Raw genomic sequence first — 25,046 nt, 5'->3', positions numbered from 1 at the left:
ATTGGAAATTTCCTGGCAGAGGTTCCATGTCTCTATTGTCCCAAATGAGCTCTAAGGTATTTAATTTTAAACCATTTCTGGATTTATATTTTGCGGAAATAAATGAAATCAAAATCCTCTAACAACAAATCTTGTAACTTGTAGCACAAATATTAAACTTAACATAGGTTAAAGTAGTGATAGATTCTAATGAGTACTAGCTTCTGTTTTTGTTAAGATTTTGAAATTGAGTCAAGGTAGTTTAAACTTCAAGATATCTGTATAATTATCCTCTCCATTTTGTACTAATGTAGCATATCAACAGACTACAAAATGTGTATTTGTTTTATTTTCACTAAATGAAACGTTTGTGTCAGTTTTAGCTCTAGGATATGCATTTACATCTCAAGCTAACACACAAATAATGTCTTAGACAATGTGGATGACATATACTTAAGTTGATTTGATGTAACTAACATGACTGAGGAAACAGCAGCATGCCTATAAAGATGAGGCTGACAGGACTCCCCCTCTCTTCACAAGGAATGAGCCAGGAAGCTGCTGCATGGGTAAAGATCGGGAGGAGGGAGGGCTGAGAGAAAGAAGTGAAAAGGAGGTGCACAGCTGTGAAATATTTACAGTATGTGTACGAGAGTGGAAGTAGGCAAGATTAAGTATTTGATCTCCTCCAGAACCTCTGTTTTAAAAAAAACACCATAATGTACTGTAAAACAAAAATGGTTGGTCATGTGTTAATGTTGTAGACGTGCAATGCATTTTAATGCAGTTTTTCCTTGTTCTTTTTGAATATGATGAATATACTTTCCTCTCTCCTGATTAGAAAATATGCTGAAAAGCATTTAGATGATGTCTGGATGAAAGCCTGGAATAGTGGACTTGAGTCTGTTGTTAAGAGGTGGTCTACTTCCATGGCTTTTGTCCATTTTCAAACTCTAGTCATCTTGGTCCATGAAATCAAGGATTTATTGTAATCTAGAAATAAATAATAAATATAGAATTAACTACAAATAGCAGTTTAAATTGATTAAATCCACAGGCAAGGTAAGATGCTCGCTTAAACAAAAAAAGAACTAGAAGTAAATTAGAAGATTTTAGTATGTACTTTTACAAAAATGCTAATTCCATCCTCTGAGCTGTTTAAGATAACATTCTTACTGCATGTATGCAGTGAGGCCGTTGTAACAAGAGAGGTGTTGGAAAAACAAAAGTTCTTTCTGGGCCTTGGTGGCTCAGTAATGTTGAAGTTTTCAAATGTTTAAAGATTAATAGGAACCTGAGAAAATGCAGCTGTGCTCAGCTTAGTGAGGGCAACGGAAATGGACACCTAAGGATCTGATCAGCCTTCTCTGACCAGGTGATACTCTGGCTGGATTGGCCACCTGAGACCTTAAGGCCTGGAGGGTGAGCCAGTTTCCTGCTAAGCTACCTGTCTGTGTGGATGGAGTTATGAGCTGCCTGATCTCAGAGACAGTGATTGAAGAGCCAGCCAAAGAATGATAGCGGACTGTACAATGCATTTATGGCCAAGACAGGATAAGAAAAAGGGAGTTTCATAAATGAGACTGGGAGAGTGCAGGGATCATAAATCAGTTGGCTGTGGCTTTGAATGCAGTTTGAACTGAAATTGTACAGGGGCTGCCCAATTGTGCCACACAGCTTTAATCTTCTTGACTGGAAGGTTTGAACTTTATAGGACTTAGTGCCACAATATATATATAGGGCACAAATCAATCTTATAGCCTGCGGATATTATAACATTAAGAAATAAGCAGGAAAAAAACTGCACTTTGTTAAAAGAGTTTAATTTCCTCTTTGGTTGAATGTTATTTCAAAGTGCATCGTGACATCTTTTGCCACCAGGTCTATGACTTCATCAAATCAAAATGAATTTCATGGAATATATCAAGGCAGTACAACTGTGGAGCTCATTAATGGATAAACTGGCAATGTTTTCTATAAGAAAAAAAAGAGCAAAGCTGGAAGAGAGAATAAGTACCTTATTTCTGATGTGATAGCCTGGTAGAATAAAAACACCACTGAGCAAAGACGTCTGGATTTAGTCGATAAAGGTAAAGATCTTTGCCCACTTCATTGCGTCCATATCCAAACTTTGCATATGGGAACCAAATGGTCCAGGGAAATGTAGCAGGCTGTTTCTTTACAATGGCATGCTAAAGTAGTCAGGAAGTTGGCAGGAGAAAGATATTAACCAGACATAAATTTCATGTTGCATTAGAGAAGAATTTTCTGATTATGTGTTTGAAGATGTGGATAAACTGAACTGGCACTACAGGGGAAATGCTCCACATGGTGAGGTTTGGAGCCTGTATCCTGAAACTTCTTTTGTGCCTGCTACACTCCAATTGCCCACATTCCTTAGTTTTAACTGTTAAATCGAAACCCCATTGCGCTGACAGGTCCGGCTGCCAGAACAAGCAGCATGCTAAATAAAGAGGCATGTTTGGATGCCAGGTTTATAAAGTCCCTCAGGGGGAAATGCAACTCCTGAATTATGTAGAAACAAGCAGGGCCAGCTGATACCTTAAGCTTTTGGTTACCATCTTATGAAAATATTATTTCATTTTGTATTGGGTCACCATATTCAGGAATGGATATAACAAGGGTCAGCATCTTTCCCAGCAATTATCTCTCTCTATATATTTCAATAATAAAACATCCCCTTTAAAACATTTTGCATTTTGGAAAGAGGACTTCTGCTCTGTGCATTTTCTCATCCTTTCAAATGAAAACCCAACACATGAAGAAAAAATCTCCATCCATCCACTTCACCCAATTAAGGGTCACAGTGAACGCAGGGTGGACCCTTGTTAGGACACTGGTCCATAGCAGGGCACACACTCAGACCAGATAATGGCTTTGGATGGTGGGAGGAAACCAGAGAACCCAGAATAAACCCACACAAACATGGAGTAAACATACAGTACAAACTGCACATAGATAGCATCTGAGGTCTGGAATTGAACCTAGAACACCAGTGCTGTGAGTTAGTAATGCTAACCACTGCACCACCATGCTCTCCTAAGACAAATCATCTTTTCTTTAATGTTTTTTTACCACTAATGACCGGCAATTGCACAAAGTCATTGCAGTGATGTATGTGTATCTACCAACATTGACCAGGAGAGCTGCTGAGACACAAAAGTACTGTATATCAGACAAGAACAGACAGTCTGCCAGTCATTGGAATAGACATTGCAATTTTGATTATTTGTAATGTTTTTAATTCTAGTTGGTTGCGATAATATACTGTAATGCGCAAGTTTCTGGTCACATAACTGGTGTGTTACGCGTTCACATCTGTACTGTGGCCATGCTTGTAATGTCATATGTTCTAAATGACCTATTTTCTTGTTATTAAATTGAATCTATAAAACTGAATCTAATGAAACATATTGTTGTTTGGGAGTGGTCTCTCATTTTCTCCTTTGTTCCAACCTGTTTATTGGGTTTTGCCTTTTCTAAAATATTTGAATATTTTAATTTTAGTGTGTAGATGCTCTAAAATATGTGCATCTATATACAGGTAGCCGGCTCTTCACAGCCCTTAGCATTCTTTTGCTTTTTATTTAAAGCATTTCTAAAATTAATTTGTTCTTGTCTACCATAGCTTAAATATGATTACTGTACATTTAAAACATTACTGAAACCAGTGAAATTACAAAAACATATAGACAGAAATCCTAGATGTGCATTGGAAACCTTAAGCACAGATGCAGCTTTATTCCATTTTTCTGCTAATAACCATCTCTTTCTCCTGCAGATTTCTCTAAAGCATTGAATGGCTGGTAACAACAGTGTGCACAGGCACAGATTGCCCCCAGATACTTTGAGTATACAGCAATCAGTTACAACTCAATAGATAGAGGACATTGTTTTGATTCATAATGTTTTTAAAAAGGAACAACGGCAGGAAACAGACATTTTTTGTGATACCATTCAGTTGCAAGGCTGTCTTTAAATAAAGATTCTTGATAAAAAGTAAGAACTAAGAATTCCTACAGAGACCATCACTCTATGCTAGTCAGAGGCTTCTGACGTGACACAGTATTTTAATGTGTTTCTGTACATTTTGCTTACTTCATTCTACTGGGCAAGCAACTACTGTATGTATTTGCTTCCATTCAAAGCCAAACTTCTGTGCACCTCGGATCTGTCTTTTATACTATACTGTTTAATACCATGCCACAATGTCTTTTTACATCTTTATAGAATTTTTTAAAAGACATAATTGTATATTCTTATGGAGTACCTACATGCATTGCATGTGCCTCTCTCTTTATTGATGTTTCTGTCTCTAGGCATCCGTCTTGAAAAAGAAGGGATTAAAACTGAAAATTGCTTTTTTTTTTGCTCTACAGCCCACTTACTCCTATTAGATGAATAAATGGGGGATGTTGATGTTGGCTGCAGATTGAGAGGCGGAGGGGTAATTCCAGAGGTGCCGTTGGCCGAGATTGCAGGGAAGTCTGAAATGAGGATGCTAAGCAAAGACTAAATGCATGATGGCATCTGGGAATAAACTGAGACCAGTTTTGTCTAATAAAGAGCCCTTGGAAGTCTGTTGAATTCCTGCCTCCCACAATCATAGCCTCTCTTCCTGTTCAAAACACATTTCCTGAATAAATCACTAGCCCCCCCAATGGTTTGTTGGATAAATGACTGACAGGGGATGTGAAGACATGACTTCCTGAAAATATGAGGCAAATGACAGTAGACACCTATTGCTGGAGTCTGTTTTGCCACGTTATTTGTATTTATTAGACAAATTATGTTGTTTGCAGTTGGTTAACGGTTTGCCAGCCCGAGACTGTACCTTTCCTGCCTAATGAAGTATGTAGCGAGCCTGAGTCCGTTAATCTGTGTTAGGTGATAAATTGCATTGTTGTACCATTTTCAACCCTGCCAAATTGCCCTTTAAATTCCATTTTGCTGTGACTAGTATTGCAGAGTACTAGATAGGAAAGCTTACACATAGGGGCTGCAGGGAACAATGAGTTGTCAGTTGTGGCTGGTATGGCAAATTGCGAAGATTAAAAGCCAAGTAAAGTCATGGGAATCAAAAACATACCAAGCAATATCAAGTGTAGAGCACAGAGGGATAATGCCAGAGTCCGAGGGTTGTAGCCTCATGCCTTATGGTTACAGTATAGAAATGCAGTATTTGTCATATTTCCATGGCACTGGAAACTTGATTAACAAATTAAAAGACAGGATTTGGAAAATTTGTATTTTTATTTTTTAGGAGTCAATGTATCTTATTCAATAACATTTGCATAAATTAGTGTTAAATTGAGGTTATAATTTAGTAGTTCTAGGTGAAAGACCGTATGGAGAAGATGATAAAGCAGAGACAGCTGGGCTGACAGTGGCATCGTTATGGTTTATATTTGTACTTGTGCATCAATTGACATAATAGTAGCAAAATGGTTCCTATGAAGATATACTTATTTATAAAGACGTACATAACTTACACCACAGGATTCCTCGTTGCTAAACATGATTTAAAAAATCTACAGTTTACAAGTTTCTCTTCCTTTAATAACGCCCTTAATCTCTGTTAAATATTTCCTGTGCATTTGTCCTGTGTTTCCTTTAGTGCATCTGTCTATGTACTGTGTTGCTCTGCTGTGATGTAGTGTAGTTGTTTATGTGTTGGTTGGGGGGTGGGGGGGTGGGGGTAAGAATGAGAATTATCACTGTGGAAACTGTCTTTATTTTCCTAAATATTTTTTAGAAAAAAGTTTGTCACTAAAGGTTTGGAAGTGCCATGTCCAGGACCAAAAAAAAAAACCCTCACCTATATCATCCCTGCCACCCCCTTCAAATATTGAGACTTTTCATGAATAACACCCTTTCCCTTCCAAGTGCAACATGTTGTTCCAGAGATGGAATGCTAATAACTAAATCTCCCTGGTTTCATACTAGAAAATATTTCCATAATCCCCCATCTTGACATTACAACCTAACAACAAGCATATATGCATATAAATCATCCATACTGTATGTATATATATATACAGTTATCCCATTTGCCTGTTTAGCATGATATTGATCTCTTTCAGTCAGTACTTGGAAGTTATGTTTTGCATTTTAAACACTAAAATGCTGCCCAGGGTCTTTCAGACCTTAAGTGGAATAATGAGAAAAAAATGTTGAGCTCTTCAGACTAAATCATTGGGTTAGTATGGTTTTCTTGATACTGGCTTATTGGTCTCTAAAAATGTTTAAACTATCCACTGATTGTTTTGTCTTTGAGGACATTGTATCCATGATATACCCTGAAAGTGAATGCACAGAGCTTAAATTCATTACTGTAGCCATATAAATACACTCTCAATTTCCATTAAATTCTTTAACAATGAGCTTACATACAGTATGTGCAGTACTACCACAACTTTTCACCCAATAAGCCACTTATTAGCCTCTTGTTATTCTCGTTCTGTTCTAAATTCAAATAGATCCCAGTGCCTTTTCTTTAATGCTAGAAACTATCTGCCCTACATCAGACTGTGATCAGAGTGCAGTCATAAAAGTAAAGGAACAAGCGAGGATTTTCTTGTGTCTTAAGAGTCCTATCTAGTGTCAAATGTTTATTGATTATTTTTCTTCTTGCCTTTTCAGGCTTGTTACCTCCTGTTCCTCTCCCTGAGCCCTTTGAGCTAGCAGGAAAGCAGACAGAAGGTGGAATAAAGAGGCTGATATGCAAAATTAAAATGGCAAGCTACTGCATACTGGGTTGCATTTGGGAGCCTGCCCTTATTGTGCTCAGAGAACTGAGAATGCAAATTACACTGTGTTTCAGTTCACTGTGCAGTTAGTGGAGAAATATTCAGTGGCAGTCAATCTAGATTTTGTTTTTTCTGAGGGTGCATATAATGATGATGGTTATAATAAAGGATCCCATTATCTTTTGCATATCATTAACACAGCAACTTGTATCTTAGTCAAGTTCACACCCCAAAATCTGCACAGCTGTTGCGATAAGGTGCGTCTTGTTGAACTTTACTTACTGTATGTGTTCAGAAAAAAACTGTTTTCTCATAAAAGGTGCCTTGGACACTTTGTTTTGAAGAACCAAACCAGGAAGATAAATGCACGTTAGTTACGGTTGTATATGTAATACAAAAAATAATTTAAAAATATCTGCTAAACTGCCCATAAAATCGGAAATGTAGAGTTTTTGAATTTCTAAAAAACGACTTCTAAAAAGTACCAATGAAATCCTTTGGTTTCAGGGTAGTAATTAGAACAAAAATGACAAACATTTCAAATGCGACTGAGAAAGACATAATGTTATTGAGAAATCTGAAGGATTCATTTTGAAGGTTGCCAAGTCTTGTATCACATCGCATTATGCTTATTTGCACACATCATTGTAGCACTTATTTTGTCTCTCAGCCTTTTATCACTGTAATGTTCCAGTGACAAGCTGTAATAAAGTTGCACTGATGAGTGATGAATGGAATGGTTGAAATATGAAAAGACACATATTGAGCACAGCTACACTGGCAATGAAACGGAACAGGTGCTATTATAGTAACTATGCAGTTGTCTTTGCTGTTGTTTTGTTTGTATCCATGTACTGTATCCATTTTCTTGCATCCATTTCCTAGGAGTACAAATGACCATAGTCCTGAACTCTTCATGTTTTAACCAGTTCATTCCCTACTATAGGTGGTCCAACAGCTTTTCACTACGACATTGATAAGAGTGATAAAAGTACAAATATGTCATCCTATGTAATTCTATACAGTAGTGTATTTCTCAATAGCTTCAATCACATCTGTCAGATTGAATAAGTATGTATTTTATGTTCTAATTACTCAATCATAACCAGATATTTCAGGTAGTTTTGTTCACAGTTAATTTGTTTTATCGTGTGTTTGGTAAGTTTTGTTCAATGGTATTATGTTGTCCTTGATCATATTAGGAACATTTACCTACTTGAACTTCCTTATTGTGTTATATATGTAGTTTTCTCTAACTATGTGATAGTTTGAAACAGGGTGTTCTGGGTGGTCTTCTCAGAAAACATGATCAGTGTAGCTGAGTTTTTCTTTGGTTAATTGCTTATCCTGTTGATTTCCATCATATTCACAAATGTCAAGGTGTTTACACCTTCGGAGGTACAGTAAGTGTTGTGGATCTTTTGTTTTTAAAATATTGTTTGCAACAGATTAGGTTAATAAAAGCATTTATGCAATTGGTTCTCATACCAAAATATTTCCAAGTGCCTTTACATTTCTGAGTTGTTTAAAAAGGGATTATGTAATTCATATTTTATATGCTATTTTGATTATATATGGTAGCATTCTTTTGCTACTTTCTTAAACTGTCAAAGTGTCATTATTGTTGAACCAAATAAATCACCATCATTTTTGTTTCATTTTGGTAGACTGCTCCAGTTCTGTTCAATATACTGTAGATGGTCTGTGTGTTATTTATTGGAAAAAAAGCCTTTGAAGTACAGTATATTGTGCATCATGGTTTTCCCATAGGATAAAAATTCTTGGATAAGGATTCTTGGCAGCTCATACAGTATATTTCTGCTGACATTACATGTATAGTTAAAAGTCTAGGTAGTCAGAAGTGCACAGTAACCTAGTTTATTGTGGTTTCAAAAGATTTACAACAACTAGCAAGTTATGTACTCCTCCTGAGAAAAGAAAATAATCTGGTAAAGCAAATATGAGATCCCCTGAGTGGTTAGCAAATCATTTGTCATCTGCTGCATAATAAAAAAGAAAGTGACCATTGTTGGTCTAGCTGGATGTTTCATGTATGCATGGGGCAGCCTATGTCAGATGCTTGCTGTTTTCCCTTAACTGCTGTATGCTTGTTTAAACTTTTAATTATCACAAGTACTGGAAAAAATCATACATTTTCCAGACATTTTATAAATCAGCAAAAAGTCATGTTGTTACAATTAATGATTAAACTTTAGTTACATGAGTGACCATAATTAGAAAAAGAGATTATGGCTTTTTGTATAAAGGGATATCATGCTGAGAGAGTATTAGATAAAATAATTGATTTTGTCCATCTGTAGGGGAAAAGTAATTTATTAATGACTACTTTCAAAAGACCTGTTGTTTGAGTCACAGCTTCTTGAATTGCAGCTGCAGAGTTTTCAGAAGTTAAAGGTGTGAAGTGGCTCTAAGATGATCATTTTTTTGTATAAATATAAAACAATTGACTTGTTAATTTTACCTTTCATTTTTATTACTTTTGGTCTGGATCAGTTCGCAACATCCACTTCCCTGGTTGAGACAGAGAAAGGTGTGGTGAACATTTCACCTCGGGAGGAATCTCTGCATATTCTAGAGCTGTTCAGTTAACTTCACAGGAAGGTTGATGAGGAGACACATTTCTTTTTGTTTGTTGCTGGTGCAATTAACAGATGACAGAGACACCTCTCTTGTTATGGAAGATGGAACCATGTTCCATTTTAAACCATTTTAAAATGTATAATTAAGATACATGGCTTATGTCACACTGAGTATTCTCTTCAGTAGACCAGTTCCCTAGCCAGAGCTAGAACTTGCTCAGTAGTAGAACACTGGCACATTAAAGTGTAGAGCTTAAGTGTTTCGTGCCATCTTGGCAACAAGAGGCTGCCACTCCAGAGACCAGGATTAAGAAAAGCAAAACAGCTCAAGCCTGTTTTTCACTGGCAGCTTGTGATTTTCAGGCTCTGTTCCATTTATTATGGAAGAACGCCTTTAGAAATGACACACTGTAGTACGTTCTGTAACACAGCACCTAGCAGCTTGTAATGCCACGTTTAATGAAAAGCTACAGAAATAACTCATCTGCAAAAGTGATAAAGAGAAAAAAAAAATTGGGAGCTCCAAGACAGATTAAATGACTGGGAGCCCTGCAAAACAAACATCTCATTAAATTTTAATACAATACATATTGCGGTACATGCACTCTAGCAAGGAGCAACACTTACTCCATTTTTTATTGCCCTTAAATTAAAGGCTGGTGACCAGGTTATAAAACAATGCTTAATAAACACTGCTATTCTGAATCAGGTTATCTTATTGTGAACCAGCAATCATGCTATGGGTACTTAGAACCCAGCAACTTAAAAAGACATTTGCCCAAAGACAAGAAAGATGTGCATAATCAGTTCCTTCTGTATGTCTTTAAAGTCTTTAAAGTGTTTTATTTTCATCAAAAGGAAGAGCACAAGAGAAACAGCAGAAGCAGGTTAATTCCATTATGGTACTATTAAGTTTAAAAACAAAAACTATGACCAATATAAAATAGTATCTGGCTTACTGACGGTATGTGTAACTGGGACAGTGGCATGAAGTAAAGTTAGATTTCTTGTCATTGGTTAACTCCCAGTGAACAAAAGGTCAGAAGACAAACCTCATAGACAAACTTCATTTAGTCAGCATAGTTTAGAATTCTTGTCAGAAGCCCAGTACCTGGTGACAGTAGGTTTTCAGTCAGAACTGAGAAACATCACAGATCACAGGATTTGCTAATAGATTCTGCTGGCACCATTCCTGACTAGAAACAATGTTGCTGTCCCTTAGCAATCCAAAAGACAATTTGCCAGCTACAAAATGAAATGAGTTTATAAAACAATACATTTATGACTAAGAATTATTCTGGTTAAAAGAGATCTTCATCATTGAGCCATAATGGGAATACATGTGGTTGTATGTATTTTTTTACTATTGGCTAGCTTTTAAAATAATATTCTGATAAATTGTAGCTTTTATTCATACTCATACTTTTATTCAAAATTCAGAGCAATTGTTATATTCTAAAAAGCCAGCATGTTTCTTTTTGTTTTTGTTAAGTACATTCTTCAAATGGCTCTGGAGGTTAATCCCCTGGAGGTTGTTTGAGTTTATTTGCCCTTCACTGCTTTACAGAAACTCACAGGATGGAATAGATTAATATTCTTTTTTTTAAAAGAGACAATTTTCTGTGATTGAGAGTTTAATAAGGTCTGGAGTTCAATTTTAGCTTTTTACTGTGCATTAATACTGATACTGCATTACGTAAAGAATCCTGATGTCTTGGACAAAATGCTGGAATTATTTGTGCAATTATTTGTTTTGTTCATTTTGAGGACACTCCCACCACACTTTAGGCAAAAATAGATCTTTCTTTAATAGCAATAATATTAGATTATATTTCATAATAGTGAGAAACAATTTGTATTACTTGGGTGTCTTTTCCTTCCTAACTAGGATTACCAAAGTGAAAATCAGCCATTTAAAAAAAAATGCATTTTTTTCTAAAAACATGGCAAATAATGATGAATTGCTTATAGACAGGCATAATTTGTCTAAATCCAGATTTTCTTTAACCTGTGCATTTTGATGTAACTTGCAGAAATTTGGGATGCGTTAATTAAAATATCGAACAATTAAGCCTGGAAATATCTACAGCCAGGTTACATTCACGGTTCTGTTGCTTTCACAGAGATGGACATTAGATCGGGGAGGCAAGGAGACACAGGTCCTGCTTCCAGGGCAGCTTCAGCAAAATGGAGAACTGAAGAAGGTGAGCTCGTTTCTGCCCAAGAGAAAGAAATGTTTCCCTGGTGGATCCCAATCCTTGTAGCAACAGTTCTACAGGGTTGACCTTTTCTTATAACAGTGATCGATTTGTAAAGGACTAGCTCAGATGTCCTTAAAATGTCCAGAAGAAATGCTTAAGATGGTTGTTTCTTATGCGTGAGTGTTGCATTTTGGGGATTTTACGGTGTGATGCTAGCATCTGACTAATACATTGTAGAGTATCCCCAAAAATTCCTTTCCCATAGCTGTGCATGTACAGTAATATTTCATACACAGCTTTTCCCATTTTACAGTCTTCAGCAGCCTACAATATTTTTAATTTACACTGCATAATGATACTTTTTTTTTATCTGAGCAGAGCAATATAATGCCAGACATAGGATAAAAATCAATCGTCAGAAGTTAGGAATTTTGCCCAATCCATTTTTAATGTGAAGCTGGTTGAGATTAATTTTGCCATATTATGCATTAGATAATACAATGTCTTGGGATTTGGATTTTTCTTAGTTTAGTAATTAGTAATTGTGTATATGGCTTCTTAAATTTACAAAGCAGTAATGAAAAATATGATCTTGTCTAACTACACAGAATGAAAGTAGAAATGTAATTCAACTAACAGTGAATTTCAGGAACAAGTAAAGGTTAACTTCACACTGAAAATCGACAGAACCTGCTTTTTGCTACTGTATATTGCATTTTAGTCCTACAAACCAACATACTGTATAATGTCAGGTTCCTGTAATTTTCCAGACTGGTGGAAAATCCTCTTTCTTCAGAAAGGTTTTTCAATGGCATATATGGACAGAAAAGCAATTGCAAAAATTGAATCTACAGATCTATCTTTAAATCTCCATTACATGATTCTATTGGATCTAAATTACTTTGGAAATACATCAGTGGATATAAGAAGTGTCCCTTTAGGATACAGCATAAAAAAACAACAAAAAACAATATTTATTTTTCACTGTTTTAATGATAAACACATGATGCCATGAAAAAAAAAATGTTCCAAACTATTTGTATGCTTCTCAGAACTTTTAATAACTACTTTCCTGTGAGATATATCTTTTGTTCATGGTCAGTGTTATTAATAAAACATTTTCTTTGTCTGAATCTCTGTATCCAGGCAACCTGGTAAAGTGCCTTCCTAAGTGTATAATAATATGGATAGCATAGATCTGGTAAAGAGATGTAAAGGTGTTTTATGTACATGTGCAGCATACCAAATCTCAGTTTTGAGCTAGAACTTATTGGTCAAGAGAAAAGAAATCTCTCTTGAGGTGTACACATCCCCTCAATTGTGTATACTATCTGGAAATCAAAATGCAAACAGCAGAAGTCAAAATGCATGTCTGTTTTTGAGATATTTCAAGGCTGTTTCTTCTGAGGTGTTTGTCTCCTCTGTGAAAGTTAAAATTTTAGTTCTGTTTTATATAGAGATGAAGAAAGAAAAAGATTAAATGACTTTTTGTAAAAAAAGGGTTACATGACATCTCTGGTTAATTGGGGCAATTGAACAGGTACAATTTGTATTTTATAAGGGCTTTTGAAGTTGGGTTAGTTAAGTGGAAGAAAGATATTTCAGTTCTAATGGGTAGAAAATTTATGTTTTGACTCCTCCTTGATGGAAAATGCAAGACATAAACAGGAAAAAGTGAAGATGATTTTGCAAAGCTTGTGTTTACACATGTGCTTTGTTTCTGAGAGAACAGGAGAGCGTAGGTGTACTGTAAATGCAGGAGAAAAAGACACCACTGCTGATGATTCAGGTTGGCATGCAGGTAAACCCCCTGGAGTAAGACGTGTTTTCCTATTCTATGTGTTTCTTTGGAGGCAGGAGATGTAGTCTTGGAGGGAGAAGGGGAAAGCAAAGGCAGGATATAAATACATGTGGTACAAATGATAAATTCATAATAACACAAGCCAACTGCAAACTGAAAACTGCAAAGCCAGATTATGGCACCATGCTGAACAAACCTGCAGTCTGCAGATGCCCTACTGGGTTGTAAGCCTTGTAGGCTGTCAAGGAATCATTTAGGTTATTGAGATGTAAAGTCTCAGTTTCAAAAACAAGATCTCTACAGCAGAGAAAGGAAAAGTGACAGTACTTCCGTAAAGTATTTGATATCCCTGTGCTCTGACTTTAATGCCATCTTAGGAAAAAGGATTTGGGGGCAGCCACTCATCTCCATGCAAAACGGTTCGGGATAGATTTACATGTTCTGTTGCTGTGTGGCATGAAAGCAAGGTACTGTATGGAGTATGGAGGAAAAGAGAGAGAGAAAAAAACCCTGATATAACACCCAGAATACAAGTGCTATATCTTGTCAGATTGCCAAGCTTTTTTTTTCATTAAATCTAACATGGCATCCTAGCAAAGCCAACTGAATGATAGTGAAGTAATTCCACTTTTTCTCTGTTTCTCTTTTGCATGCTGATAGGGTGACATGAGTCATTTATTGCTGATCGTTCACTGCCACACATACTGTAAAGTATAAGGTCCAACTGCACTTGTGGCCTATTTCATCCTAGAACCATGCAAACATTCACACCTAAAGAAGGCTCCATGGCCAAAACGTTGTGTTTTCTTTCTTCTCTTTTCAGTATTGGAATAAACCTCTTACTTGTTCCTATGCAAACATACATGTATAAGTACTGTAGCTTAGTTTTTAGTGCAAAACACCATAATTTAATACATCAGGAAACATATGAGTAATCATTGTATAAATAAATAGGCAACTGATTAAAGAAATAAAGCAATTTTTAACAATACTATATTTAAGAGAGAGAGAGTTACCAACACATTTTCAAATCAATCTATTTCTAACCTTCTAAACAGATGACTTTTGTATTTCTTACTTACAGTGTGCATGAAATAATTATATGATCGATCACTAATATCTATTAAAAGATCTAGATAACATTCTGAATATATTGACAAAGACCAGTTTTGAATGGGAATAATAACTTCTAATGTTTCTAATTAATGGCTGAACCTTTAGAAGAGATTGCCTTAGGGAAAGAAATAAACAAGTTGGTTTTAATTAACTTTAGTAGCCATACAGGTTCCTTGCCTTGGGCATCAGAAACAAATGTTATTATGCCATAGAGTAAGCTGCTTTACAGAGAAAATTCTGACACACCTGACAAATTCATATGCGTGTATGTGTTCTGTGATCCCTAGAAATGGTTATTGCCTGTTCCACTGAGGGATCAGCTTGAAGTGAAATCAATATATTCTGCTTTATTGTTAACTGCTTTGCATGGCAAGACTATGCAGTACGTGTTGCATTACACTCTGCTAGGTTCCTAGTTATTGATAGGATATCACAGATATTACCAAAGTGTCACACTTCCTGTATCTCCACTATACAGTACCTACACTCACTTCATGGTCTTTCTCATGAATTTAATTGTGCCTCTAAAGATTCCCTCTACTGGCGTTCTCTTAATCAGAAGACGGAGATACCTGGTTACTGCTTTCATGCTGAAAAATAGTGAATGCTGCTATCAGAATCCATTCACTGTCTTTCAGTTTTACTCTCCTGCTGTGTGCATGCAAGTGCTTTTTATTTGTACATGTTCTTCCAATGGTTGTGTTGTTTGTCGTTCATAAGGTGAGAAGGTAATTGCCTGAAATAATATGCCCCAATTTTTAGTAAAGAATAGAAAGACAAAAGACTAATATTTAAATGAGCTAAAGTAGCAAGAAAGCTCTGGGGTCCAGTAGTGGTAGCAGAGTTTATGTGCTGTGCTGCCATCAGTTTTGGCAGCTGGTCCTTATTCAATTTCAATTCAAATTCAATGAATATTCAATTCATTTGAAGAGATTGCTTTCCCAGTCACTAGTTGATAATACAACTGAAATATGCTGCTGAATTGCATATGGTCAGACAATAACATCTGTATTTGTTATTAAAAGAATGAAATTGGAAAGTTTTTCCAATGAAATTGCAAAACATAAATACAAGCCATACATAGACTCTAGCTCAAAACATAGTACTTGGTTAAATATTTATTTCGAACAGCACTTCAGTTATGGCTTTCAAAATTACTTTAGATGAATGAAAAGAAATGAAAAGCAACAAAGAACTATTTTTAACTCCATTGAAGTTTTTTCTATGTTGTGCAAATATCATGTCTTTTTCTCCCAGCACATCAGTGATTGAATCGTCAACCACATTCATTCATGCCCACATCTAAAACTTCTATGCTTGTCCTAAAGATGTAGTAAATAAATTTTAATTTACACTGAATTTATTTTAGCTTTATTTTTAAATAAAACAAAATTTATTTTCAGGATCCATTACTTATTATACTTTTGCAATACTTTAAGTTTTTACAATTATTAATAATAAATTTCCTCAATTACAGAAAAACATACTTTATATACAGTAGCTGAAATGCTGTGTCAGACACCGAGACTCATTGGCCTTTCTTCAGTAGTGATTTTGGGAGACTTTAACTCTAATATCTCTGTGCTTCTGAAGTCACTGATAGCTTAACACATTTCCCTTTGTGTCCCTGAGTGGCTTGCAAATTTGAAATCTTAAGATTTTTTGAAATCATGTCATGTTCATTGGGTGACACAGAGGTGTGGCGGTTATTCTCTTGGGTTCTGGATTCGATTTCAGATTGGACATTTTTCTCTGTGGAGTGCCCTTCTTCTCCATGTTCTCCTCGGAATTGTATTTTTTTTTTTGGTGCTTTAGTGCTTCAGTTTTCTCCCATGTTCCAAACCAAGACTGACTAGGAGCATAGGTACGGTATCTGTGACTTTATTGAACTTGTTAAGTCAATTGAAAAAATCTCCAATTTATGCAGATGACCAAAACTAAGTATTTAGAGTGAAATGTCTTTCTTAATATAACATCAGCTTCCTGGCTAGAATTTGACCAGATCCCCTGGGTCCAGAATCCAGAGATATACCCATTACTTTATACTGTTGGCACAAAATCTGTGTCACCTAGCATGTCGACCCATCTTGAGCCCTGTGCTTCCAGAATAGACTCCAGGTTGCCTCAACCTTCAGCAGGAATTAGCAGCTTTCTGGTGATTAATGGATTAGGTGTTTTTGGCAATTCATTGCTTAAATTCTGGACCATATTTTCTGAAACTAACAGCTGTTAATGGGAAAAAAAAATTATATTTTACTGAAACAGAAAGAAATATATAAAAATTATAAAGAAATGCACACAGCCCTTGACAGTATTTTAAGATTAATATCACTATTTAATTTTATAACTGACAACTACATATTTACTACTGCACATCAGTAGACTTCGTCTTAACATTGCTCTCAAGAGATCTTAGGGCCTTAACCAAGGCGCCAATGAAATCCAAAGCTCGTCCTTCTCTCTTTCTCTGCTCATTCCAGTGATTATGTCTATAAATTTATACCCATGAGTTGTGTTTGGAATAGGAATGAAATAGCCTGTGGACGGGTACTTTATTTAGCAATCATTCCCTTAGAAACCTGTAACATTTTACAGATCATGTTAAAGCCCTTAAACATTTAGATAGACCATGTTTACTAATATTAACCATTAAAAGGTTCAACTTTCCATAAGCAAGACCTGCAGTTTGTCTGCCTTAAAATGTGCAAGTCGTCAGATGTGAAGAGTATTACGAATGTTCCTGAACTGGCATTGATAATGTGTCATCTGTTAAACGTGTAAAAAGACTTTTTGTTCTCCAGCATACCCTGAGCACATGTGGTCTCTTTACATGGAAGGTCAATTCCACAATTAAAAGTTATTTGTTTCTTTGTGGCTCCCATGTTGATGCAGTTCTTCAGTACTGCAGTACATGACTTATAATACTGTAGCAATTAGAAAACTGCTTTTTTCAAATTAGTTTCTCTAATGTCTTTAAAGTATACTGTTTTAAAACCTTAATGGAATCAAAAACAAAGTTAAAGCAAAAGGTGCTGTATAATACCGTATGTCAAAATAGTGTTCTTTTGGAATATGTTTCTTGAAGCAGATGACCTATGTTATCTTAAGTTGATTTTGAAAGTCACAAACTATAAAATACTAAATATTTATTTTTACTTACCCATGAGAGTAAAAGGCAGAGAGAGATTAATGCAGGCCTCAGCTCTATGAGGAATAAGAAAGCTGATGCTCTTCTTCATGGTTCAGCAGTGAAGTCTGCAGTTTCAGAGGTATTTATTAAGCTATCTGTGTATTTTATGTATTTTCTAAAAGAGAAAATGGCAAGACATAATACCAAATTACCCGACAAAACCAGAATATTAGTTTCTAGCAGGAAATAAATTAACAACAAAACCTTTAAAATGCATAAGATGTCAATAACTTTATTATAATGATTTCTTTCTTGCTTTGAATTGAAAATAAGATCTTGGCACTGCTTAACTCCTTTGAGTCACACTATTAGGAATGCTTCTGTCATGGGACTCTGATAAGCAGGGTGTGCTGACTTTCTAAGACAAACTATGACATCATAAATTGACATCACTATCAATCACCATCACCAATTAAATTAGTGAAAAAAATAATCACCCATTTGTAACTTCCCATTTGTAACTTCACCTGATGAATGAAATCATTTGTTGACACCATTGAATATCAACTAATATTCAGCATAGCTCTACAAAATACAGGCAAGAGGGCTTTCTAAGGATCTCCCATCTACATCTTGTTATGATGCATAGTTTAGGACCCTGTGCAGACGGTATAATCCGGAAGTGACTGGAAAAGGGGCTGCGGGGAAACACGGTTAGGAGAGGAATGGAAGGGGTGGCAGTCCATAATCCAAAGCCAAGAGGTCCATCCAAGACAAGGACGATTAAAATCCCCAGGAAGGGGGAACTCGATCAGGAGCATGGAGGTTAAAATGGAGTGATGAGGCAAGGCTCTCTAAGCCCTGGACTGAGCTGGGTCAGGAAGCCGATCAGGAGCCTAAGCCCTCAAGCCATGGCCTTCGGGCATCCATCTTCCAATGCAAAGCCCTGTGCTTCCAGAGCACAGAACAGGGGGCAGGTGAACGTGATAGTGCAAAACACAAAAGGGTCAGAGCGCCCTGTAGTTGAGGGATGACGCACCTCAGTCTTAGTCAGGATGAGACTGCATGCACACTCAGCACAAAGCTAAACAGAACTCCTTTCCCCTTTCTTGTGCCACACATCCACTGGCACAGAGCCAACAGACAATGACCATTTCTACCAATCAAACGAATAACTGTTTCAGTTTTCAGTAAAAAAAAAGCTAAGTTAATGTGCGGCTTCAATCTCAAACTTTGTCACATTTTCTGCTGACACACCAATAAATATGATCAGTTGACATTATGTTCCTTCTTTTTAAATCCATTTACAAACTAAATCAATTGAGAACAGGTTCCCAATTAGATTGGTAACCTGAAGGCCCATTTAAAGAGCAGGTAATTCAGTGAAGTCATCTAAGTGAAGCACCTTGCCCAGGGGTACAATTGTGGTCACCTACATAGGATTTCGACTTATGGCCCTCACGCCCTGAGCTCTAGCCATCACTCCACACTGTTGCCGCCTTTTAAAAAACACCAGGTTGCTACAGTGACTTTCCCACATGGTTAATTAGTTCTTGAAAGCTAATTGGAAAACCCAATCTAACGTCTTGAAAGTAGGTCTCCCTCTGAGCTTATGGTATTTTAATAAATGCCAAATTTCTGCATGATGCATCCATCAGACTGGAATAAATAAGGCCTCTCTGGCTGTGGGTATTGTCACTACACAAGCAGGAATTACAGTAGCTGTGATAAGGTAGATGGAAATACACTTTCTCCCTAGGATGGAAAAGTAAAAATGTTGTGAAGAATAAAATTAATCTTGTAAAAAGGTAACCTTTGAGTGAAGTTGTTTGCACAATGATGCCTTTTTTGAATGGGTGAAATGATTTTTGCCTTCTCCCAACCACAAGAACAGCACGTTATTTCCTGATTTAAATTATTTTTCTTCTCACTTCAGTAGCAAAAAAACTTTTTTTAAAACCAATTGACTGATTATGAGCTTGGAAGCCATGCAGCTTTAGCTACAGTGAACTTTCACCGTGGGTTTCCGTGATTAGTTTTTGTTAAAAGATCGATTGAAAGGACTGAAGCCGGAAACAAATGCAATTTTCTTAGCATTGCTGAAAATTCGCCCGATATATTTTATTCATGGCTATAGGAATTGTTACTTATTCTACAAACATAATGTTTCATCAGATTTCATATCTGGTTAAGTATCATTAATCTTGCATGAAGAATGATTAAGTGAGAATATTTTTTTCTTTAAGTTTATTTTGTGTAGAGTATATCCTTGAGGAATCAGTTTTCACAGAAGAAGGCTAACAGGACATCTGTCATCCAATGAGTTGACATGAAAACTGTTGTTCCCATATTCAAGCAAACAAGTATGAAAATGATAAGCACTAGTTTTGCCTAAGCCCAGAATACATTTTGCAGATTTGATTTGTTTGAATAAGAATTAAAAATAAAAAAGACAAAACGTTGACAGAATGTATTAAGTGCAGAATAGTAAACTGAAAAAATATAAAAAATATCAATGATATAAAAATTGTTTTGAATAACTATTTTGATGAAACAGAACAATGTACTAATATTGGAATTCAGCTAGTAGTTTGTCTGTACTGGAAATTCACCTTGCCAATGGGAAGAGAATAAAGTAGATCTCAGAATTCCACACTTATACTACACAGAATATTCTAATTGCTCTGCTTTTTATTATGTTCAGTTGGGAACTGTTATACAGGTATTTGAGCAATTGGTGGATGTTTTGCTGTTTGTATTAAGAACCAATACTTCTCTGGCCTCTTTGCTTTTATGTGAGACTTTATAATGCAAATGAAAAAGCAAATTTTGAACTTTTAAATTATGTAAACAAAACCTTCAGGCGTATTATTAGAAGTTTTTTTTATAATTTGTTAACACGCATTTTAATGCCTTTGCCCAGGCCTTCATGCATTTTGCATGCAGGAATGATTACACTGTGTCTTTGAGATCAGAGAATTACCCATGAATCACTACAGATTTACAAGATATTTGACTTCAAACTCAGTTACAGTCTGATTTTAAAGGTAGGACGGCAGTGTATTTTGTTGCGTTCTGCAGCACAACATTGAGACTGTATTTCTGTGGAACAGAAACTAAAAATATTGATACTGAAATTAACACTCTAAACTGATCACTTCTCTATGTAAATTCCCTACTTATAACTACCCAAGTACTCCCAGGTTGCATTAACCTGAAAATATTGTTAAGTAAATATAAATATTGGAATTCCAGATCTGCAGAAGGATTGTAACAGTTAGAGTCAATAAGGTCTTGGCATGAATTTTTATTTTTTTCATCAAATTAAATTTGAGATTTAATTTAATTTTGGGGTTTTAAGACATGAGATCCTGAGAAATGCATTTAAATAAATGTTTTTTTCAACCCAAGCTTGCATTTTTAACCTTTTTGTGAATAAAAATAGAATTACGTTTGATTGCAGTGACAAAGAATTCTATGTACAATACTTAAAGTATAACTAAAAATATTTTATGGCAATATATAATAGTTCTAGTTGTGCCATTTTTTCTGTATAATTTTATAGTGGCAGTATTATTAATGCTCAATTAACTTTTTTATTCTGAGCTGCACAGGCATTGAATTTGTGACTTGTGCCTACCTTACTGTTTTGTTTTACTTGTCATTTATATATTTTACTGTGTCTGAATTATTTTCTACTTACATTAGATATCATTGGATATTTTGTAAGCTGTCTTGTAAGACGGTGTCTTGTTATAAAATAAAAAAATACTTTGTAATTAGAATGTATCACAGAGATCTAGACTATTTATTTGTAGTCTTGATTTCCTACCTCTTTGTTCCATTTTCATTTTATATTTTTAATGTTTTATTAAAACTGAAAACAAACTAGTTTGTTAAAATGTATAATTATTATTACAAAATAAAAACTTGTTTCAATGTATTACTGGAAATGCTGACTACTGATATTAGCTTTAGCTTTATTCTAGAGATTGCTTGTTCCAAAATGATGCCTTTCTGTCTGTATTATAAATACCTGTTGATATCCCTGGATATCAGGACAGGTTTTGGAATAGATTGTGTTGCACTCTAAGAACCTATTTTATCTTTTCATTGACTTGTCATATTGCCAATTGCTTACAAGCCTGTTCCAAAGCTATCTAAACAAATACAGTATTGTAAGTTGAAGAAAAATTACTTAACTCGCAAAAGCTGCAGTACTGCAATGCAGTACTATATTTAAAAGCATTACACACAATTTATAGAAACCTTTGTTTATTTCATAAATGGTAAATTAATGTATAGTGCAAATGTAAGATTCACTGCTAAGCAGTAGAACAGGGGACTTAAAGTCAGTATATGGAGTGTCCAGTATCTTTTACCGGAGTTCTGAATTACAGTACGGGTCCAGCCATTCATAATGTGCGGAGTACGCTGCATTAAAACACGGTAGGCATGGCGCATCACAACGCATCATTCATATCATACCGCATCATACCACACGTTATGAAAATAGTATCCGGAGTCACCTTGTAAAACCGCCAGGTGGAGCTAATAAAGCTTAACGTCTCATGTACAGCATTTGAGCTGTCGCCAGAAAACGCCCGGTTTCGAATCCCAGTCACTGCTGAGGCACAATCTTTTTCCAATTAAGAATTTAAGTTATACTCTTCAGACTTTTAATAATTTTAAACTGTGTACTAGAGCATGTTAATCATTTAACATTAAAAAGTCGGTATATTTTGTAAAAGCAAGATTACTCAGTTGGACAAAAGTACACAATTATGCAGAAATATTTTATGCATCAAAGCCTTTATGAAAGATATGACTAATGAATGAGCTTGGACAGGCTGTAAGTTCAAAGTATTACCGTGGTCCACTTTCTTTGTCACCGTCTGCATCAGTGTAACTATTTAGACACAAAAATACTTTATTTTTTCATTGACAAAAAGTAACACCACACTCTATTGTTTAAACGGATTGTTTGCACAGACTTAAACCAGAGGAAAAGAGCACCTCGTTGCATTCCGTTGATCTGATCACGTATTCGTTTCCAATCATACAAAGTAAGTTTTGAGAATCTCCAGTTCACCATGCCTATAATGGTTTCCCAGAGATTGCTCATAAACAATATTAATTTAGGAACATAAACATATTATATTAAACTGTATATGGCTGGTATTGGTAGTTTAAAAAATACAAACCAGTATTCCACTTTCTTCCTAAACATGTTAAGTACTAAAGTCTTTCATTCAGTTACATACTGTGGTTATTTTGGAATATTTTTTACGTGCTCCTTCTGAGTATATTAAGTTGATATATTTCATAGAAAGTTATAATGTTTTAACATTTCCATGAATATTTGCGTGCATTATCACAGTAAAAAATCCATATTTTGTAGAATTTGATTAATAGGGAATATAATATGGAATAATTCTTTAGAATATCTAAAGAAATTGATAACAATATAATTATATTCATATACTGTAGCTAACTATTTAGCTATGTAAGTGACACACCTTTATCGAAGCTTCAAGATGTTTTATAAATAACTTTTTTAAATAAAGTAAATTCTTCGAGTTATCAACTGTAAAATAACCAACTATAGTCTGTCACAATAAATAGGTTAGATGTATAATTGACTACTCAGATTAATTGTCCACTCAAGAATGAGCAGGAGACACTATGCACCTGAGGAATTTAGTATGAAACTCCTGACGTAGAATAATCTCAAGATGGCAGTGGAGAAATTAAAAGAAAAGCCACCTTTCTTCTGTGATTCCTGAATGTTGTTTATGCTTTAAAATTCTGTGTGTTTTTAATGGACCTGTTCATGAAAACAATGAGATGGAGAAAAAGTATTGCATGACTATCTGAATTAATAGAAAGTTTGATTCCCGCTGTATTTGAACAACAGAATTAAAAGCATGCTTGTCATTTTTCACTGCTTCCATTTAATTTCTTCTCAATCCAAAGCCAGAGTAAAACACAGCAATAAAAATGTCACCATATTGAGCATGAAAAATGAATCATTTTCAAACTGTTTTCAAAAGACATTCATTTTCTCTGAAAACCTTCTCTTCTCCCTGAACAAATATGTTTGGTGTTGTTTGCTCTATTTTATTTATTGTATAAAATAAATGTATATACAAGGATCATTAGCAAGTTTAAATGGCTTAACCAAGGTCCTGTTCTGGGGAATAGAAAATTTGAATGTGGAAAAATTTGTTTTAAAAGTTAAAAACATATTTTAATTAAATATTTAATGATAATCTCAATTTGTTTAACACTATGCTGTTGTAGGATATTAGTAAAGACAAAAATGCAAAAGGCTTCTTGCTTTTTAATTTATTTGAATTTTCTGCTTATTAATATAATTACCAGCATACTAAAATAAGAATGCAGAATGAAAAAAGTAGACTTAACATTATTCTTCAAGTGGAGTTGAAAGGAAGTGTCACAATTGTCATCCCTCCTCTGGAAGGCGCTCTGACCCTTTTGTGTTTTAGTTTCATTATCACATTACACCTGTCCCTGGATTCACCAGGGGTTATTTAATCCCGGTGCTCCAGAAGCGTCTGTGGCTTGAAGGAATAGCCTTCCTAAAGGCGTCATGAGTCCGGGGTCAGAGTGCCTGGCCTCGTCACTCCATTTTTAATTTACTAGTTCCTTGTCCCTTTCCCCATTTTTAATTGTCTTGTCTTGGATGGATCACCTGGTTTCGGATTTTGGACTGTGCCCCGGATTTCCTACGTTGGGCTGTTTTTGGACTTGTTTGCCTGCGTTCCCCCCTTGCACCTGGATTCACTGTCGGCACCGCCCCCTGTTCGCCATCCTTTCCATTCCTCACCGTGTTTCCTCGTAGCAACTTTTCCAGTCACTTCCGGATTATACCGTCTGCACAGGGTCCTAAACTACGCACTACACGGGAGTCAGGACCGGCTCCCATTACAGTAAGATAGGTGAACATTGCCCTTGCTCCCCAAACATATGCCAAACAGACTCCAGTTCCAACTTTTTACCTTTTCAAATTTTTGCAATGAATTGAAAACAGTATTGATAAATTAAGCAAAAGACAAGATTAAAACAGTGTCTTGATAATGCTTTATTGAAGCAGGTAAACTGAGTAGGATTACTTCTTCATAATTCGATAAATTGAACAAAAACAAACGAAAAACTTCTTCCTTTTCAACCATGGTTTTACTTACTGTAATTCTGGTGTACGTTGTATCAGACCAAGCCTGGCCTGCGAGACTTTCTTGAACCTAGAACATACTAGAATTACTAGAATTAAGCCAAACGTTTCTAAAACTGTCTCTGAGACTCAAGTTCAATTTCTTCTTTATGTCTATGTGGGGAAAAGAAAACCCCAAAACATTCAGGCAATTTTTGTGATCTAGAAGAAAAATGAGGTTTTAGTGACTCTTCTCATTGCCTTTCTCTCACAGC

General features: G+C 35.5%; 1 protein-coding gene across 5 annotated transcripts in view; it reads left to right on the top strand.

Annotated features, from left to right (window-relative positions):
• spock1 (SPARC (osteonectin), cwcv and kazal like domains proteoglycan 1) overlaps positions 1-25,046 on the top strand; it is a 253,417-nt gene that overhangs the window by 128,521 nt on the left and 99,850 nt on the right. For 3 of the 5 annotated variants that reach the window (XM_015349985.2, XM_069196147.1, XM_069196148.1), the window contains exon 4: positions 11,473-11,553. The exons of the other annotated variants lie outside the window; for them this stretch is intronic. In XM_015349985.2, the coding sequence (XP_015205471.1) occupies positions 11,473-11,553 (81 nt within the window). The remainder of the gene's footprint in view (positions 1-11,472; positions 11,554-25,046) is intronic. 5 annotated transcript variants of the gene reach the window in all.

This window comes from Lepisosteus oculatus, chromosome 11 (assembly GCF_040954835.1).
Source record: "Lepisosteus oculatus isolate fLepOcu1 chromosome 11, fLepOcu1.hap2, whole genome shotgun sequence".
NCBI lineage: Eukaryota > Metazoa > Chordata > Actinopteri > Semionotiformes > Lepisosteidae > Lepisosteus > Lepisosteus oculatus.
Note: the sequence above shows the minus strand (reverse complement) of the source record. Positions and strands in the feature narration are given on the sequence as shown.